The following is a 21,442-nucleotide window of genomic DNA, read 5'->3' as shown; positions in this document are numbered from 1 at the left end:
GTGGATTCCTATGGAACTCCCCTGTTTCTTTCACCAGCAAAAAGCAAACCGACTCCATGGGAAACCATTGTAAACGCTGCCTGCCATGCATATAAAGAAAGGTTATCTAATTCCATCAACACTGAAAGTGAATCTCTTTAAAATGGTTTAATGCTTATTTCTAATAATTCCAGAATATAGTGTAGGCACAATAGGAAGGTTGCACCTGCCGTACTGAGCAAAACACATTATCAAAACCTAAAATACCAATGTCAATTATGTTTTCATAGAAAGTTATCAGACTTGCAAACAGTAAACCAAAAACAATTGGGAAATACAATTTCACAACACCATTCTGACATCTTCCCGCAGCGATTATGCTTATGTTTTGGTATGCAAAGTTAAGTACAAATATGACAAAAAAGGAAGAAAGATTGAAAAGTGGTGTAAAAAGGATGAAGGAAAAGGAGGGGGTAGTAGCAGGGACAAGGGGAGCATGGACCACTAACAAAAGGTGACTAATACCCCACAGAAAAGAGCCCAATATTTTGAAACTTTTTCAGGGAGTCACAAAAATGTCAATTTAAACTCTGAAATGCAACCAGGTTATCATTCCACTATGGAAAGTGTGGTATGCGCTTGTACTGTACTCTTTAAAAATGCCCCTATGATAAGGGTAAAGGGAGAAATAGCTCGAGTGATAGGTCAAGGCTGTTTTGCATAAAAACAAAAGAGTGTTTTGGGACCATGAGAATTATATTTGATATTTATATTTGACAAATATTTCTGTGATAAAAGAGTGTTATGCTGAATGACAACGTGCATAAATGCATGCAGGGCTTGCTGGTCATTTCATTTTACCAAGCACTCACCCTAACATGAACATTTTTGTAACATTGAGGAATATATATGTGAATTCAAACAGCTGCAAATGTAGTATGTGAGGCTACAATTTCTCTGACATCAGTCTTGCCTTTTGGGTCTCAGCAGTGCAGACTTTAGCTGTTTTTCAGGCTAAGGATGGCTGCACACATGCTCGGTTGGTGACATTAGTCTAGCATAACATAAGCTAAATGAATGAGACACAAGAATAATACACACAGCAGGACAAATACACACACACACACACACAACAGGGGAAGGCCATGCTCTGCAGACTCAAAGTAAGATCTCCTGTATATGGTACGCGTACTGTAGAAAGGGCATTAATAAATACAGGTTTGAGCCTGGCACAAAGTACACAGACTGCATGCTCTCATGTTTTGCCGTCCGCAAATGTGTGTTTATTGGCACATGTGTAAATCACATGATAATAGAAAGGGTATCTGGTCCTACTTCACATTTCTGTCTTGTCAAGCATGTAGAAAATGTTTTAAACATTTTTTAAAACGTTTCTATTTCCATGAAACTAATTTACATGTTCCTCCTCCTGCCAGGCCTGTCTTTCTTCCTTGAAGGCCGCAGGTGTTACTTCCCCTGCCCTGCAACCTCATTCTAAGTGGTGGGCATCCGGCAGAGAGTGCACGTCTGCACCCCCCTCTGTGGTGACCAGCCACTATTTCATATCCTCCGGAGTATCTCATTATAGGGGAGTCAGGAAGGAAAGGAATGGGAATATGCGGGGGGGGGGGTGAGGGGGAATGCTCCTAGTTCTGCTCTTATGGGTGGGGGCGGGGTGAGGGGGAATGCTCCTGGCTCTGCTCCCTAGAGACAATCTAAACCACACACAACGGAGATCAGCCATCGTGGCCGTCATGAAAAACATGGCTGCCGTCATTACAAATGAATTCGACATACTTCGCCTCCTGTTTAGCAAAGTTGGTCGGAATTCAGCTACTCCGAGGGATCATGAGACTGATCCCACAGAGAGACATGTGGATTCCACCCACAAAACGGTGTAGACTTCCTGCAGTGGTTCACACTCCATGCCTGTTCAGACTCCATGCTGTAAAATAATGTGGCGGATGTGAGAATACCTGCAGAAACACAAGGGAGCTCATATTGGAGTCTCCTCGTAATTTGGCAGTGGTGCCTGTTATGGGTGCACTTTTTAAGTAGCTGTTTTTGCAAAACAAACCAGAATATTTTTTTTTTCTTGGGTACCTACCTATGAAACTCTCACCCATTTATGTTATTGGGCCTTTGTATAGCACCTTTTACCATTGTTATGATTCCAAAGTGCTTTGGGTTGAATGCCCCCGGGGACCGTAGTCCAGGTCAGTGGAGAGAATAGTGTAGTAAAGAGTGCTTGTGTGCACTCGGTTTGTGTGCAGCCAGGGCGGATTCTAGTGCTAAGTGTGGTGCGTTGTTTGAGAGATCCGTAGAATGTATGCACCAAGGCCAAATGGACTTGGGTAGCTGCATTCTGGTGGCAGTGGCGTTTGTGAGTGGGATTATAAGTGCAGCTAGCCGATTTTTGTGGTTTATACCTACGTTCTGGAGACTGTTGTGGTGATCATGAGGGTGTATAAGGATGTGTAATGCTAGGCCGAATTAATCGAGGGGTATAGCTGCATTTTAATGTTTGTTGGTGCAGAGGAGAGAGTTAGCATATTGGTGTGTTTGAGTGTGTGTGTGTGGATTCGAGGGGGACCCTGTTCCTGATCTTCCAGTGCCCGTCAAGGGGATGGAATCTCCCGTTGGAGTTCAGGGCTATTAGGCTAAGGTCCTCCCAGTATCTTGTTGGGTCTGCAATGGCTTATTGACATTGTCTGTTGGACGATGACAACCAGATCTGGCTCAAATCATTTTGATTCAATATAGGTGCTAGAGAGGCCCTCAGTATGTAGTTCTGCTCAAAGATTTCCAGATGAGCATGATTAGCAAGGATGGGCATCTCCTGGACTGATGGTGTAGTTCATATTCGGAGGGGGCAATGATCAAGCTCAATCAAGGCGATGGTACATAAGTGCTATTAGTGCTTGGGTTACGAGTCTAGCTCAATCAATCCAGATAATTGGAGAAAGATATCTCTTGGCTTTAGAGCATGGTGTATACCTGGTAGAGGAAGTGGTAGAGGAAAGCAATATTTCAACTTCGTCATGATGTAGGTACATAAGTGCTACTATGATTCGGGATTCAAATCTAGGGCAATGGCTCCAGCTAGTTGGACGTAGATATCTCCTGGCCTGAGAGACTATTGAAGGACCTGTATTAAAGGGGTTTCCAAACCATTGCTTGGATGTGGTGGTAAGTTGAGTGGTCAGGGTGGTTCTTTATGTGTTTTTAGGGGAAGAGCCAGGTTTTGAGTGCTTTCTGGAAAGCCATGTACTCTTGGCTGTGTCTAATGCGGAGGGGCGGTGAGTTCCACAAAGTTGGCACCAGGGTTGAGTAGGCAGACCTTCCATCCTTGCCAGATTTGAGGCAGGGACCACTAGGATGAAGGCTGTGCTTAATCTTATGGTGCATGTTGGGTGGTAAGGCGTGATCTTTTCTTGTAGGTATATGTGGCCCCTCACTGCTCGGTGAGTAATACACAGGATTTGGATGGTGGCCCTATGTCCATTTGGGAGCCAATGAAAGTTGTGGAGAGCAGGTGCTATGTGGTCCTTTCGTCCCAGTGTGAGAAGCAGTTTGGCAGCCATGTCTTGGACTCTTTGGAGTTTATTTAGTTGGTAGGCCGGTGCAGGGGTGTTGCTAGGTCTCGAAAAGACCCGGGGCTATGCTAATGTCGGAACTGTTGGGACTGGGGGCTAGCTAGCCTTTTGGCTGTAGCTCCTGAGATTCTATCCGGGGCTACAACCAAAAGACCAGGGGCTATAGCCCCCTTAGCCCCCCCCTAGCAACGCCTCTGGGCCGGTGTACCCAGGTAGAGGGAGTTTGCATAATCAAGTCTGGAAATGACAACGGACAGAATTGCAGCCAGTCTATTGGGGTAGGTGAGGTAAGGGAGGATGTGTTTCAGAAACCTAGTTGGAAATGACAGGATTTGGAGGCATTGTTGATATGGTGAGACAGAGTTAGGTCTGAGTCCATTGTGCAGTGAAGTTTTTTGACAGTGGTGGTGGTCGGGGGAGAAAGTGAGTCGGTTGCAGGAAAAGAGCAGTTTTGCTGAATACCATGATCTCCGTTTTCACTGGGTTCAGAAGGAGATGGTTAGTCATCATTCAGTAGTCAATGTCAGTGAGACACGCTGCTAGGTCAGGGTGAGGGTCGGATGTCGATTTAGGAATTGTAAAAGATGATTTGTGTGTCATCCGCATAGCTATAGCAGGTGAGGTTGTGTGAGCGGATGATCCTGGGCAGAGGGGTCATATAACGGTTGAAGAGAAGGGGTGAGAGGCAGGTACTTTGAGGTACTCCAGTATTTACTGTGTGTACTCTGTAGATGAAAGGTGGGAAAATGGTGATTTGATATCTATTAGTGAGGAATGAGGCGATCCAGGGGAGTGCTGAATCTCGTATTCATATGGAGTGCAGTCTGGCAAAGAGGATCATGTGGTTAATGATGTTAAACGCTGCCAAGAGGTCAAGAAGAACACATGTTCTGCATACTTCTGAGTCTGCTATGCCTTCGAGCTCATCCCAGATAGAAAACAGTGTGGTTTCTCTTTCGTGGATCGGATGGAAACCTGATTTCTATTTATTTATTCTTTGCATTTGTAAAGCGCCTAAGCCCAAGGGCATCATGGTGCTGTTGTGAGAGCAGTTACATACAAGTAGAAACTTGGAGAAAGTACATTAAAAACATACTGAGAGTTCATACATTTTTCTAATCATAGGCACACATAGTTCATGCCTACGTGTTGAGTGTTTAAGGATAATAGCCAAGTTTTTAATGATTTTCAGAAGGCCCAATATGATTCCTCTCCTCTTAAGGTGGGTGGGAGTAAATTCCAGTCCTTGGCTGACACCATTGGGAAGCAAGATCCTCCTCCTCTAGCTCATTTATATTTCGGTAGTGCAAGGCAGTGTGAGTGGACTGACCTTGCCGGTCTGCTGGTATTGACTCTCACGATTGTTATTGCCAGGTACGCAGGATCTGAGTTAGAAAGGCATTTGTGTGTATTAGAGAGTGTTATGAAGATAATCCTTTTGTGAATGGGGAGCCAATGGGCTCCATTCTTGCTGCTGATATGTGATTTCTTTTTGATATGTTGACTGCTGAACATGAGGCCTTGTTTTGGATTACCTGCATTTTATTGATATTCTCTTTAGAGGTGCCAGCAAAGAGGGCCTTGCAGTAAACAAGACTTGCACTGGTGACCACTCGAGCAATCGTGAGGCAACTGGTTGGTGTGAGGAATGGTTACCAGTCATTTGGTCGAAAACCAAATGATCGAATGCCATTTGATCGAGTCAAATGGTCCAATAAATGGTCGCATTTTTTTTTTTTACCAAACAAAACTAAAAACATATATAAATAAATAAATAAATAAATTTGACCATTTTTTTTCTGACCATTTGACTTTCGATCAAATGGTCTGGTCATTCGATCTTTTATTTTCGACCATTTGACCGGACACCGTGAGGAATTGTCTGGCAGCGTCAATCGAGTTAACTTGTCGCGCGAGAGAGAGGGTGGCATCCAAATGGACGTTGAGCATGAAAGTTTTGAGGGTGCTGAGAGCACAGCGTCGATCCAGGCGGTGCTCATCGGTGACGTCCTGTGAGGATGAGGTGTGCGTAGCACCTCAGCGTTTGATAGTTCAGGACCGCAAAGAGTTTCTGAAAAACTGTGGCCCGACAAGAGCGTCGAGTCGTGGAAGTCTTTGTGGTCTTTGGGTGGCGGGAAACCCACCGGCGGATTCTCCTCAGCGCGTCGGCATCCTTGAATTTCTCCGGAGGGATAAAGTAGTCAACGGTGTGTACAAGGGAGTCCTTCGATTTGACAGTCTTAGGCAAAGGGAGCGCGCGGCTCCGGTCATCAGCGGCATGGCGTCAAGCGGCCCCCTCTTCTGGGCAACACAGCTTCGACGGGCCTCCAGCGGTTACGGCAATACTCCGAACCCTGGTCAACTGCAATGGACTTCAACGGCGTCAATGTTCAGGTGCGTCACTTTGTTCTCCTCGGTGGTTCCCATCGAGGGTCTGACTTCCAGGGAGCTTCGGCAAAGGTTATCGGTGCTCGATGGTCCCTCGGAGCACGGGAAGAGGGCATCTAACCAGGTCCGCTCTCGGATCAGTCCTTCGACGAACTCGACAGCTTTTGGATCGAGTCAAAGCAAATGCAGCAGCAGTTCTTCTTCTTCCAGCTGGGCGTCGAGGATAAGCAGTTCCAGTTACTCTTCAAATGTCAACTCAGCTTCTAAACAATTTCCAGTGGTGAGAGGGCCCCAGATATACTATTTTGTCTCTCATCCACACTGATGAGTCACACTCAGCAGCCAATCATACAGAAGGGCATTCAAGCAGTCAGTCAGCAAATCAGGCATACAGTGCATTCAGGCCATACTCCTCCCTCTTAGACACTCACAACAAGGAATGTGGATTGGGACAAGTACCTAGCCATTCAACACTACACACTGCATGAATGCCAGTTTTGGGCAGGGCTGTCTCAGTCTTTGTCTCTCATACCAGAAACCAGACATCCACAAAAAGAAGTGCATATTGGTCACAGACTCCATTCACCCAGGTCCCACCCACAGGGTGTACCACAACATACAGTCACTGGGAAGGCTCCAGCCAGTCTGGCCAGGACTTCACAACAACACCATATATGGAACTTCCACCCAACAGCCAGTCAGTGGGAAGCAACAGAGTCAGGGCTTGCCAGGACTTTGGGAAAACAAGGTAACAGGCAATAGAAAGCAAGAGGCCACAGGGGCCATCTTGTTTCCTATCAGGAATTAACTGATTCCAATGGCAGTGCTTGGGTATCCCAAAACGGAGGATACTCTGAGCACCTGTCAAATTCAGCATGGAGCTGCCACCAGCCCATACCCTGCTCTGTGGGCCACACAAAGGTGCCATAGGGGTATCCCATGGGTCTCTACACCAAACCAAAAACAGGAAGAGCTGCACTGCCAGAAGTCCCACATGGACTCCTGGGCAGAAAACAATACAGAACACAAATGAAAAAGGACTACAGGACAAGGACAGAGAGGCCCTGTCCCTCCAATGCATTTCGAGCATCACACCCTCCATGGAGATGTTGGAGGGTCTTATTTGGAGGGAATCTTTGAAAATGCGTGAAAGAGATCCTGTCACTTCTCATGATAGCGAAGCTGTTGGGTATTGCTCGAGACAAGGCTGGACCAGAAGCTTGATGAAGCCAGGTTTCTGTAATGGCAAGCAAATCCAAGTCTTGGGAGGTGATAAGGTCAATTATGTCTAGGGCATGAGCAGGGATAGATCTGGCATTTATGAGGACTCTTTTTAAGAGCAGAGAGGGCTAGGCCACCAGTGACGTCATTTTAGTATCAGGGGAAGAGGGAACATGGTGCTTCGTTATGTTGATACTGGTAGTGTGGCTGCTGCTAGTGGTAGAGGTGGCCTGTCTACTACTATTCATAGTAGGGTACTGGCTGCTATTAGTGGGCTTGGTGAGCTGAGGGCTACTAGGGCACCATTAGTCGATTGCGTTTTGGACTGAATGCTATTGCTGTCACTGGTAAACTAATTAGTGGGCTGAATGCTTATTATTGGCATGTGGCCCAGTGTAGGCTTGTCTCTTTTTAGGAAGACTTTAGGTGAATAGCACGGCTTTGCACCTAACTTGCCATTTCTAGTTATGGTAGTAGCTGGTTGGCAGTGTGGGATCCCCCTGACTGCTCTTAGGCAGAGCCTACTATTTCTGGCCTGTAAAGTGACTGGGACCATGGGGCTTACTACCATAGAGGATGGCAGTGATGGTAAGGCAGGTATATTACCTACAATGGGAGTCATGGGATTAGGAGCTGTGATGCCCTTGGTGCCTTGGTGTAGGTCCTTATGGAAGGATGCAGTGGTCAGGGGCTTCAGAGGACCCAGACCTTAGTGGGCGGGAGCCTTGGGGCTTGTGCAGCTTTCGGCACGGCTATGATGAGATTTCCTCGAACGAATGTGCTTAGGATGTCTTGGGTGGGCTGCAGCAGCATCAGGATGTCCCGTCTGAGTAACGGGACCTCAGGATCAGCCGGCAATGCTTGCATGAGGCCATGGGAGGCATTGGGGGGTGGGATTGCCAGGCATCGTAATGTGGGCTCAGAGAGTTTACATTGAGCTTGGGGGAGAGCAACAAGGTTGTATGCCGCTGCTAATTGATGTGCGCGTCGAGCGACACATTAGAGGAGATGCTGGCAGACTTTGTTAGGCAGTATGTAGGGTGTGAATACTCAGCGTGTCGCTATCCGCATTGGAGCGCCTCACTGTAAGTAGGGATGGGTGTTACAGTATTGTGTGGTATTGTTGTGGGATAGGGGAGTCTAGCAATGTGAGGCAGGAGCAGGTTATCGTAGCAGGCAGGTCGGAGGAAATGGCACGGGTTTAGGGTGAGTGATTTTTGCACAACATTACAATCAGATAATTTGATTTATTTGTATTTATTTATTTTTAATGCACCATACCCACGGGCGTAATGTGGAGGACATTCTTGTCAATTAAGACAGTTTTGGGCTCAGGTACATCAGGCTTACCTTCGTGCACACAGGCATATTGTTGATTGCAGAGTATGTGTGGCTCCTTTGGCTCTTGGGGTTCAAAGGCCTTATGGACCAGGCTTGGAGGGGGCAAGTTCATTTGTTTGTAGTTTGCCCAATCAGATTGCTTCAAATTTATTTCTGCATAGCTGTGTGTTCCAGGTGTCCTCGGGCAGCAGTCATTTTATCAGGTGCTGCCTCCAAGCTCTTTCCCATAGCTTCTGAATGCTTGGGGAGGCAAGGGGGAGCCATGTTGGGCTGTGGCTGCAATTGCATGGGGTCTAGGAGATTGTTGGATTCCACTAAACCATTAACCTGTGAGTATTCAGTGCGGTTGATGACCTTTGCTAAGGATCGGTTTTGTAAATGGGTGTGTATTGATTGGTAGGAGAGGGTTGAGGGGTACTTTTTTTAAGAAGAGGTTTGACTTGTGCGATTTTGAAGGGTTCTGGGAAGTTGCCGCAGGTGAGGGAGTCATTGAGGATGGACCTCGCCAGTTCTCCTGCACAGGTGAAGGTGAATATTTCTTTGAGTAGAGAGGCGGGAAAAGGATCGACAGTGGAGCTGGATGGTCAGCTGTCGGATAGTAGTTTCACAAACTCCTCACTCGAGATAGGGTTGAAGGAGCAGAACTAAAGGTTCTTGGGGCGACGGTTGTTTCTTGTAGAGCAGGTTTTGGGCAGGCAGACAGACTGGAGTGTTTGGTGTTGAAGGTGGCCATCCTGTCTAGGGCTGTATTGTGGAAATGTTCAGAGAGGGTGTTGCAGATTCAGGAGGTTTTCAGGAATTCTGTGATGATCCCGAAGAGCTAGTTACTGCTGCTACGGCAGCCCCTTATCTTTTTATTATAATAGGCTTTGTTGGCCTTTCGGATCTCTGATTTGTAATTTTGGTGGGAGAACACTGATATGCTTTGTGGGGTTCTGGAGGCTTGTCATTTGCCTTTGAGGGAGTGGTTATGGGTTTTAGTGTCTTAAGGTGGGGGTGAACCATTTGGGGGTAGGTCCTTTGTGAGAGGGAGCAGTCTTGGAGTGGTTTTGGTGAAGGAGTGAGTCATTTATCCAGGAGTCAAAGAGCTCTATGTGTAAATGTCTATCTGTGGCCAGGAGTAAGGGGAGGGTGCATAGCATCACTTAATCCATGTCCAGTAGTACCTTGACCTTGTTCCAGAGCTTCCACTAATATGTAGGGATAGAGGAGGCCTTGGGGGATTGCGTCAATGTGAGGAGAGAGAAAGGTATAGCAGAGTGGTTAGTCCAGATGAGGGGTCTAGGGGTGGATGTGGAGATGAGGTTAGAGGATATGAGCATGGCATCAAGGGTGTGACCAGCAGTGTGCATGGTTCCTGTGATATATGGGGTGAGGTTGAGGGCCTCTAGGCTGTCGACCAGTGGTAGATTCATGGAGTTGTTGGGCACGTCGAACCAGATATTGAAGTCCCCCAATAGGGTGAGCGCAGGGTAGTTAACTAATGTGGCCGCTAGTGAGTCACATAGGCTGTTGGCAAAATGTCTGTCATATCAGAGGGGCCTGTTGGTGAGTAGGAAGCTGTGTAGAGAGTGGGCAGGAGAGAGAGTTTGACTCGAAGGGATTCACAGTTAGCAGTGCCTGTTTGTGTTTCGGTGGAGGTAATAGATGTGTGCTTTGTGGAGAATTGCTAATCCGCCTCCTCTAGAGTGTCTTTTGTGGGTGATGAGTAACAAGTCGGTGGGAATGCTTCATGAGCGATTGGTTTGAGATTGTCCAAGAACCAAGTTTCCATGATTAGGATGAGATTGGGATTCTCTGAGGTTAGGAGATCTTAGATGCTGTGTCTATTTTTTTACCACAGAGCGGGCATTGTATGGGAGGCAGGTGACTTTGTGGGAAGTTGTGGGGGCAGTGTTTTTCCAGGTTTCCAGGGTTGGAAGGGCTGGAAAGGTCGGTCTAACTGGTAGGTGGTGGTGGTGGCGGGGAAAGGGTGGATTGGGTCGGACAGTGTAACCAGCAGATCCCAGAACTAGGATTGCCATCAAAATATTGTGGCCATGTGATCATGTACACTTTCAAATGTGTTCACTCGTCAATATGACAAATCTTCCCAATCAAAATGAAATATAGTTGACACTATGAGCTTTAGATTAACTAACCTAAACTTTACTGAACAGCATGGAGACAATGCAGTGTTTTACAGTAGCAATACTGTCATTATGCAATATGTAAAATCTTGAATTGTGACTGTCTTTTAAAAAGTAAAATTAATCTGTTGTGTTATTTTCCAAATATTTGGAATCAGGATGATACTTTTATAAAGCTAACTGTGTTCAATTTGACAAATACCTTTTCTTGCCTAGCACTCCCACAGGCCTTTGGCACTTTGAGGAGTGGAGGAGAGGATTACTGCTGCCCTCGCTCTCCATTAGCTCCTTTGAAATTACAGTGAACAGAGAAAAGAGTGTTGAGTGAGCTCTGAGAGCAAGAGAGCAATGCATGGCGAGCTATGCTTTCATTGAACACAGTACTCTAAATGACTAGCTGTGATACATAAGTGTCAATTTAATTAGCAAACCTACAGAATTGCATGCAACACTGCTTATGTTATGCCTAGTAAAAGTAGGCTGAAATATCACTAAAGCTTATTAGCATTCAATCACCATTTAAAGCAAAAATCAAAACTTAAGTGGGCGTGGGCAGGTATAAAATACATAATAAGGGTGGCCATATGACTGTCAAAATGATATCTTATCAGCCCTTAGCAATTACCTTTCTATTTCAAATTAGCCAAAATAGTTAAGGAAGGACTCTCTCTTTCATTGAGAATTCAACCAAGTGGATCACATTCTACGATCGACTCACTGTGTTTCCTATCAAATTTGACTGATCCTCACATGGCCAGGGGACACGCTTCACAGGCTGAAACACTGGGGTTGCTGTTGGTAATCTTGTTCAGTGCACTAGATTGGTGTAAAATGCTCCTATGGTAGATAATCAGATTTACCTTGTTTTCTGTCATCATCACCAGCTGTCTTCTCAGTGTATAGACCTCTTTCCAGTCTCCCATTAATACATGTCTGCCTGTAACATGCCTCTGCATACTATTTTTTCTATCTCACAACCCCTGACTCCCCTGTTTATGGCATGACACCTTTCACATATAGTCCTTCTATGCTGCCCCGTAGTCACTTAAACGCCTTGTTTTACACATTTTATAGACAACACTGAACAGTTTAATCCATTCCGGACAGTTCTCATTAAACATCTAACGTCAGCCTTTAACCTTTATCAATATACAACACTCCATCACTTTTCAAAGCAAAGTTCACTCTCAATAAATTAATTGGGGTTGTTTTACCGCTACAGAAATAACTGCGACGGAAATGACCGAATGGGAAATGTACGTAATGCAAAATTGCTTGTACATTTCCCATTCGGTCATTCAATGTAAAACAACCCCAAATCTAAAGAACCTCTAACCCCCCTCCAACCACCGCCCCCACCCACACCCCCCCCCCTCAGACTCGCTGGTCCCTGCATGGCCAGTTCCCTTTCACTTCCGTGATCGAGAACCGACGCCACAGGGTCATTTTTTTTAATTTTTCTTTTTCTCTCTGGTCAGCTACAGGGGTGTCCCCCGCAACACCCCGCTCATTATACTTTATAGTATAGTGAGCGGGGTGTTGCGGGGGACAACTCTGCAGCCCCCGCAGCCTTTGTGTTTCTTTTTTTTTTACCTACCCCACCCTAATATACATACCACAAAAGGTTCTAACTTTTGGTAGTTCGAACTTTTTGTGGTATGCATATTAGGTGTTTTGCTGGGGTAGGTAAATTGGATTCAGTAATTTTGGCCGAAACCCAATAAATACCCTAAATAAAAGGAAATTGAGTTCTAAACATATGCATCAACTTAGTTCCTCACTCCCAAGCTACAGTGATAGTTGAAGTTCTTTGACAGTGGCAATATTCCTCTCCAAACACAATCTCAATGCTGGCACATATACTGGACTGGTGATATAGCTGAGTGGGTTCAGCAGCCACTACATTCAGTCCGTGGGTACCAATTTACTATCATTACCTTGAATGAAATAGAGTTACTGCATTTCTCATTGTGTGTAATAGGGAAAAGAAAAACATATATGTTTTAGTCACTTTCTTAAAGTGATCATGCACTGCAATAATCGTGATAAATTCTAAGGTGTTTCTGCACCTGTGCAATTTTCACCATCTCACCCTAAAGCCAATGTTACTCCCTAGGAAGGCCCTACTTCTTCCTTGAAGCCGGCTTCACGGAGGTCGTGTGCATGGAGTTATACCTTCTTGTGCAAAATGCATTCAACTAAAGCCAGGTTTCAGATTCTTAGGGCCAAAGTGAAGACATCTGGTTCCCGTCTGCTTAGCACATGCTGTCATTAACGCACACCACACGCCCCCTATCATTGGGTGCACCAACACCATCACATCATCTGTGACCAGAGTCCAGAAGCTCCAACTCACAGAGTGATTGGTTAGCCCTTTAACATGTAAGCCTTATGTAGCTCTCTTTTCGTGCATTTCACTGAGTGGCTTAGGGGAGCAAAAGGAACGGCTCCTTCTAGATTCCCCAATCACTTCCCAGTGCACAATAAACGCAGGCATGTAAAAATAATATGGGAGGGTTAACAAACACCTGAATGACAACGTTCTGTAACAGTGGCTAAGCCTGTAAACACACTTCTAGGCCACAGGCTCCGTGTACATGTTTAATGAGTTAATGAGTTTTAGGGGGTTTGCGGGGGGGGGGGGGGGGGGGTGGCATGAAGTACGAGTGCACACACATAATGATCATAGTTTAGGATAATGTGGTGGCACCTGGGGTGGCCAATCAGATTCCAGGGGTAGCATGTACCACCCAGGCCACTCCCTGGACACACCACTGTCCCGAGCACATTACTAACAAGATCAGAAAAATACCAATATTGACATTGCTTTGTCCTGCTTCTTTTTCACCAGATTTAATGATGAAGAGATCTGCACGTGCCCTCAGACCTCTGTCACGGAGCAGTTTTCCTCCGTTCCCTGGAACTCCTTCAGCAAAGATGTGTTGAAATCTCTATATGACTTTGCACCCATCTCCATGCATTGCAACAGGTCCTCGGCCGTCAGGTTCCCGGTAAGTCTGCCATGGCATGGCATAGCTTGCTCCTACTGGTGCATGGAGGCCCAGTGCTAGTCTCTGTCATCTTCTAACAAAGGCCAGCCCCCTTTGCATGGGTAAATCGGGGGCCCAGTCATCACTATCTGGATTTTGTTATTTCTTGGTGCAGGGACATAGTTCGCATCCCATCAATCAGGAAGCATATATACATTTAAAAGGCTCTGCATATGTCTCTATTGGATGGTTTCCATTCTGCCTTCCGACAGCAATTAAACAATATAAATGGAACAGCCTGTGCCTTCATGTACTATATATAAACATTTCCAAATATACTGATTAATTAATTTTTTATAACGCACGGGGATTCAAGCCTGGGTTGCTCTGCGTTGTCTTGTTTCTCCTGAGCTATCCTGAATCCCGGATCCTGACGTGTGCATTTTAGGAACAAATATCTAATGTAATGCAATAAAAGCAAAACCATGCACCATATTTATCGTATGAAGATTCTACCTTAAAAAGTAAGTGCTAAATATGGGAACAGGGAGTTTAACGCAATTCTTCGTGGTGGCCAGGAAGCAATGGCAGAATGCAAGACCGGACTTGGAATGTAAGCATAATGAATTAGTGTAGTAATGTCATTCAGAGGTCATAATTATTCATACAATCACAATGGTGAAAATGCATGAGTAAAAGGTGAAGTGGGAACAGTAATGGTTAATCATGTATTCACTGGAGATACCTCTAAATCCTGCAATACCCAACATACGTCCAACCTATTAGAGCTCCTGGTGGTGACCAAAACGTACACCAATACAAGAAGAGCATCAAACAAGCAGCCCATTTTTGACTTACTCTCACCTGGCATTTTGCTGCCATGTGCACCTAGTAAGGTTGTGATGCAGCTATGACCTATTTTACTTCAGGATTAGGTCATTCCATGTGTGTGCACCTGTGACCTAATGTGCCTGCAAGTCTCCACGAGGCACGCATATGTCTATGTCTTGAGCCCAAACTGTTCAGATCTGCAGCCCACCCAAGCACCCTGAGACGCAGACTATGATCCCACCTTCCTTCCCCCATTAAGAAGGGATTCCCAATGCTCTAGCTTGCCAGCATCGGGCACCCCTCCAGCCCTCCCCAGAGATGAGATGGGGGTGAACGCGAGTGCAGGAAGTTGGGAAGGGGTACAGCTTGTGATAGCAATATGACTGAGGGAGTGCAGGGAATAAGGCATGACAAATTAAAGCAAAAGAAGGAAGAGAGAGAAAGAGAGGGGTGAGAGAGAAGGTGTTGAGAAAGGAGGGGGGCAGAGGGGCGAGAGGGGGTAGGTGTGAGAGGGCGTAGGTGTGAAAGGGAATGTCTGAAAGATTGGAGTGGGAGAGAGGGTAGAGGCGGTAAGAGAGGAGGTGTTAGTAGAAACAATGAGCGAGAGGTGAAGGTTGAGAAAAAGGTGGCTCTGACAATATGACGTGTTGAAAGGAGTGTTGTAATAGCTCAAGTGGTGGAAGTACAGCGGGGAAAGTGGGAGCAGGAGTAGGAGAATGGAGCAACTATGAGGAAAAAGGGTGGGCGATAGAAATAGAGAGAGGGGAGTTGATGGCATGTTTAAGGGATTACATGGGATGAGGGAGACACGTTGTAGGGGGTAGGTAATAGAAGGGGGAGAAAGAGAGATGTGGAGGAGTGAGATAAGGGGCAATGACATGCGGTGCGAGAGATAAGAAGAGGAGGAAAGGGAGACCAGTGGTTGGAAGAAGGGAGAAGGTCGAGTGTTGTGTGGGTTAGATAGGTGCAGATGAGCAAACACGTGAGAGAGAAAGGAGCATGAACGGAGGTGATGGAGAGATGGGGGATAAAAACAAGGAAGAGAACAGAGAAACGAGATTGAAATAGGGAAGTCAGGTGTCACAGGCAGATGACTAAACTTCAAATAAATGGGGACACATTACTTCTGATTTTAGATATATAATATGATTTATATTATGATCCTGGAAACTACAAATTAGATATGGTATGTAAGCTGGTGCCTTGTGATAAATGTTCATTTGGTAGTACGTCTGAAACCTTTTATACTGTTAAGGTTCATAATGCCTATTTGGATGATTATATCTTCGGAATAGGACCTGTAAACCAATGGCACAGGCAGTTTTTGGTGCCGGGGCATGGTGGGGCAGGTGGCTTCTGCGGCCGCACTGGCATGGCAAATGATTTAAGTTTGGTGGTGGCAGAGAATACTTTCCATGGAAGGACATCAACATTTCCCCTGAATTCACCTGAATTCACCTGAGTGACAGAGCGCAGCGAGGGGCACTAAATAATGCAGAAGAGCACATCTCACACCTGCAGCGTAGGAGATGAATCATGGTAAAAAGGCTCAGAATTTACAATGGCTTCCATACGGTAACGCAGGAAAGGATTCCAGATGGATACCACTGCCGGTTTTCGACTTAACCTTAAATTGGGAAGTTGGTAAATCCATCGGTATTAGGAAAATACCACCAGATTTACTCTTACCACTGAATTCTGAATGAGTAACAAATAATGCAGACATTGTTCGATTGGCATCAGTAAAAACCATTAAGACAGGGAAATATTGATCTATACGTGTACTCTTGAAAAAAACAGGCACGCCTGAATGAAGATTTGAACTGGGAAAAGAAAAGGATGTCTAAACATTGGTTTCATGTGATTTCATTGAATCCGAAAAAAAACGAATCCAATTACAACTAATACTAAAATAACGAATTCCAAAATATCAAATTACTTTGTACTTGTTTTAGGGTGGTTCACCCACCCCCAATACCCACCTTTTTATTGTTCCTTACACTTTTCCTCCACCCTTAAAACCGCTATTCCCACTCTGAACCCCTTTTTTAGGGAATTTGTTATTTTGGATTTGTTATAATCACTGCATACCCTAAACATTTTTGTAAAATGCTACAGCACTTGTGTAGGATATCAGGCTCTATATTTCCCCTTAATATTTCAGTGTTGTGTCACATTTTTCAAATAATGTGCTCTAGCCAATGATTGAGCAATTTGATTGTGATGTGAAATTACGAAAGTACATGTATTACCCTGTGTCAGGAATGGCTGTTCAAACTCCCAGATTCCAAAGTATGGTTCAAGGGACTTCATGTCATACAACACACAACGATTTGGTATTTTACTTGTTTATTGCAATGTGGGGCAATTATAATGGGATTCTCACTCTCAAGCTCACATTGGCTCCCTTCACCTTAGCCCAGACTTCCCTACAACCCCGCATTGCCTTCAGACTAGAGATTGGTAAAACCTGCTATTCATTCAATCTGTCTTCCATGATAGCCTTATCTAGCTAACTCCTTCATGGACCTCCTAAGGGTTCCCTAATTCTAAGGGTCCTTTCCCAGGTGTAATGTCAATGGTAAGGCTATTGATTGGACCAATAACAACTGCCCTGCTCCTTTCACTGTCTCACCCACTTGCTCCCTTTCTCACATGTCCTTAATATTGTCTTTGATTTTTCACTCCCCCTCTTCTCATACTGTCTCTCTCTCTCTCATCTTCTCTCTTCTCCCACTCTGCTCATCTCTCTGTCTGATGGTCACATGCTCTCTCTCTTCCCTCCCCCTCTCTCTATACCTCTCCTCCACCACTCACCTCTTCATTTCACCCTCTGATTCTCTCTCTCTCTCTCTCTCTCTCTCCCTCTCTCTCTCTCTCCTCCCTTCTCTTACTCTGCTCTCTCTCCTCTCCTTTCATTAGCTGTACTCTTCTCACTCCTATCTCCTCTCCTCTGCTCCTCTCTCTCTTCTCACTCACCCATCCTTCTCAACACCCACTCTCCCTCTCACAACCTTACTCTCACAGGCACTCACTCATTCACAGCTTCACTCTATCTAGTACCACACTCTCCAACTATCAGCAAATACCTGTAACAATCTCCTGCACCACCTCAAGCTCCTTCACACTGCTCTTCACAGTGCATCCTCTGCCTGTACTCTTGGTCCACCACTACTCCACCTGACCTCACCCAAACACTTTTTCCTCCAGTCTTCCATTCACTGCCCTTTTGTACTCTTCACTTCTTGTTTCTACCCCCTCTTTCCATTGGTCCGCTGTTTTATCTTTCCCAAAAGGACAATCTGCCACTCCTCTTTCCCCGAGGGTGAGTCTCTTTACATGGTAAATCTTCAATAGCCGCTGTTGACCCCGCCCCCTTTACCCACACAGGATTTGCATTTGTTAGCGGCCCCTACATGATCCGGTGCTCATTCCATTATGCTGACTATATTCACCACAGTGACTGCTACTGATAGGGTAGGGTGAGCAGCTCAGTGAATGTGCGTGTTTCTGCATCTGAGCTTGGATCTCTGGTTTGTCTGCCTGCTCTGCTACGGTCTCCTGGGGTTTAGGCATGCTGGTACTTGAAGTTCTGAAATAGTGCAAAAAGAACTGTGGACAGCATCAAAGCCGTAAAGCATTTGGTGATGAAAAATTATACCTTGTGTTAGGAAAGATTTCTCTTTACAGCACCTTATCTTTGATTTCTATGGACCCCCAAACATTTTGCTTTTATTTTTGATTACGACCTGTGCTTTTTGCAGTGCAATGAAGCATTAAGCTTCACTATACTGGCTTTTGCTCATCTGACAATGGGAGACTGACATGTCCTTCAGGCTGTCAGTATTAGGAAACATTGTTTCCCTTTGCATTTTTAATTTGTTACTGTAAAAACTGGAGGGTGTATCTATACCTCTGCCCTCTATATCGCAGAGTAGAGGCACAGAACACCCAAGCCAAGGTTCTCTGTATGGTAGCTAGGGACTAGCAACCAAGGCTTAAGCTCTAAGGAGGTGATGCAGACTAGTTATTAAGTACAGTGAGCCCCCAATCCCCCACAAACGAATGTCCACACACTATGTTATGTGCTTGGACAGTTCTTTATATAAAAATAAGGTTCAGATATATATACATAATTCAATAATACACTTTGTTCTCTGGTTATTTTATAACGTCAAATCTATGCAATGCTATGTGGTACCACACTTACATCTTCATCACTAGTTGGGCGGTATCCCGACTGGGATACTGCCCAACTGTATTTGCGTTACCGCCCAACCCTCCGGTGGTATTACCACCGGATCACGGGACGGGTGGTAACTGTAATTTCCCATTCCCCATTGGGTCCAATGGGGAATTTTTGACACAATTACCGCCGGCGCTATTGCCATGCAGTAATTGCACCAAAAACCAGCATTTTTGCAGCTCACTTACCCCAGCTTAGAGCTGGAGTTAAATGCTGCCAGCCCGAGATTGGGCAGACCTTATATGTGGCAGTAATAGTATTACCGCTGCATTTAAGGGCTACCGCCCCACTCGTGATGAGGCCTTTATATTTTAGATTCCATTCAAATGCATCAACTGCTGGCAGTTATAATGGAGCATACACATCTTTCAGTAAGGTGTATCAACATAAACAACATTCATGCAGGCAGGCAGCCAATCAGGCTCACAGGCTTTCAGGCCTTTCACTTCCACCTAGACACCCATAACAAGGAATGTGGATTGGGGCAAGCACATAGCCTTTCAGCACACCACACTTCATTTATGTCAGTTTCAGGCAGGGCTGGCTCATTCATTGAGTCGGACACACTGAAACCAGACATTCATAACATAGAATGCATATTGGTCACACATTGTATTCACACAGGTCCCACCCCAAGGGTGTACCCACAACATACAGTCACTGGGAAGGCTCCAGCCAGTCTGGCCTGGACTTCCCCAAAATACCATATATGGTTCTTCACCCAACGGCCAGTCAGGCGAAGGGACAGGGTCAGGCTTCCCAGGACTTTGGGAAAACAAGGTAACAGGCAATAGAACGAAGGGGTCATTTTACCTTCTATCAGGAATCCACTGATTCCTATGGCAGGGCTTGGATATACCACACAGGAGGATACTCAGAGCTCCTGTCATCAGCATGAAGCTGCCACCAGCCCATACCCTGCTCTGTGGGCAACACACAAGTGCCCAAAAACATACACTAGGGGTACAGGGTTGTAGCCCCAGACATGGGTGCCAATAAGGGTATCCCAAGGGGTCTCTATTCACCGTGACGAAAAAGAGGAAGAGCTGCACTCCCAGGGGGTCCCAACTGGACTCCTGTGCAGAAAACAGCACAGACCACAAATGAAAAGGGAGTACAGGACAAGGTCATGGAGGTCCTGTCCCTCCAATGCATTTCCCGCATCACAGTTGCCACGTTTGTTAAATTGTTATCACTTTGGAAACGTTTTATCATTGTAAAATGCATCTCACAATGCAGGACAATGAGGTACACTTTTAGTTTTTCCCTAGACTAACACTCAGAGGATTTTTGGGTACTCTAGATGTGCAACAGGGATAAGCTGGTGGCAGCAGTTACTTTTTGGTATTGTTTGGTGTATTTCATTTGAACCTTATCGCGTTTACCGCATTTAGCTACTAACTGTGGGTAGTGGTCAAACATGGCCATGTCACAAGGTTTTTCACTTTTGCCTTGGCCATCTTGTCTTTCACCCTTCTTCCAGGCCTGTGAGGCCAGGAAAATCCTTATATAAAATCCAGTTCCCGGTAAAGCAGAGGCTTTTGGCAGGCTACTGGAGGGCAATGGGTGTTTGCTGCCAGGAAGTGGGTTGGGACTGTCTGGTCCAAATCCACAAACTGGTTTCATTGTGCCTGAGTCTTATGCATGGTTTTGCCACCAGTGGTCCTGATTTGACCACTGTTGGGGGGTGTGCGTGTTGGGGGGAAGATCTGTCATTGGCTAGTGGGAGTTACAGCTCTTATCTGGCTTTTAGGATAAGAAGAGGACCCCTGCACCCACTCTAGAGAGAACCTGGAAGAAATTGAAGGAGCTAAGAATTCTGTCCAGCTGTAAGACCTGTGAGGAGACCGGAGTCAGGCTGGAAGAAGACCTGGTGACCAACTTCTGCTGCTGTCCTAGAAGAGCCCTGTCTCATGTAAGACGTCCAGCATTCCTGCAAAGGAGCTGCGGCCCTTGGAGTGGAGGGAACATCCATTCTCAATGTCAGCTCTGAGTCCTACGAAGAGGAGCCTTCGGAAGTGCCCCTGCACTGCCAAGTGGCTGTTATTTTGCCACAGAGAGATGATGACAAAATACAACTTTACTCAAAGAACACAATGGCCATAATTACAAGTTAGGCAGTAATGATAAAAAAGGAGGCTTTTCAAAAGAGTTACAGTCTGCTTAATTATGGAGTCATGAGGTATTTACATCTAGCAATAGTCTGAGGAAAATGCATGCAGTAAACACCTATGTTCAGTGGTTGAAGTGAGCAGGAACTGTTGGGAGAGCGTTCCACTACTTTTATTTTTTACTGTGAACAGGCCTGCTACTTTTTTCATACTTCTCCACTTTAACACCTAATAATAGTTCAAGTTCAAATTAGATCTGTTTCAACTCAATTGGCTGTCAACCAGCATGGCTGCAATGCTTGAAAAATGTGTTGCATGTTGCTCCCTTCCTGCTTACTCTGTCCCCTGCCAGGGTCACAGATCCACTAGTTTTTTGATACACTTCTACCACTGCCTTTGTATATGGGGTTGACATCGACCTCAAAATACCACCAATTTTTACCTCTGCACAACGTGCACGTAAAACATCATTGTGTCTCCAACAGCAAAGTAAAAATATTTTCCTTTAAGAGAAGGGATGCATATCTCAAATGGCCACATTCTCACCCCCTTTTCACTTTATGCACAGAAAGGTCACTAATCACCCTTCTGTGTGTTTGTGTTCGTGAAT

At 45.5% G+C, this 21,442-nt stretch overlaps 1 protein-coding gene across 1 annotated transcript in view; it reads left to right on the top strand.

Moving 5' to 3' along the window:
- The window catches only part of DBH (dopamine beta-hydroxylase), a 648,743-nt gene that overhangs the window by 518,036 nt on the left and 109,265 nt on the right, over positions 1-21,442 (top strand). The window contains exon 11 of the mRNA XM_069609630.1: positions 13,506-13,665. Coding sequence (XP_069465731.1) covers positions 13,506-13,665 — 160 coding nt within the window. The remainder of the gene's footprint in view (positions 1-13,505; positions 13,666-21,442) is intronic.

This window comes from Ambystoma mexicanum, chromosome 8 (assembly GCF_040938575.1).
Source record: "Ambystoma mexicanum isolate Mex_15411 chromosome 8, UKY_AmexF1_1, whole genome shotgun sequence".
NCBI classification, from domain to species: Eukaryota; Metazoa; Chordata; class Amphibia; order Caudata; family Ambystomatidae; genus Ambystoma; species Ambystoma mexicanum.
Note: the sequence above shows the minus strand (reverse complement) of the source record. Positions and strands in the feature narration are given on the sequence as shown.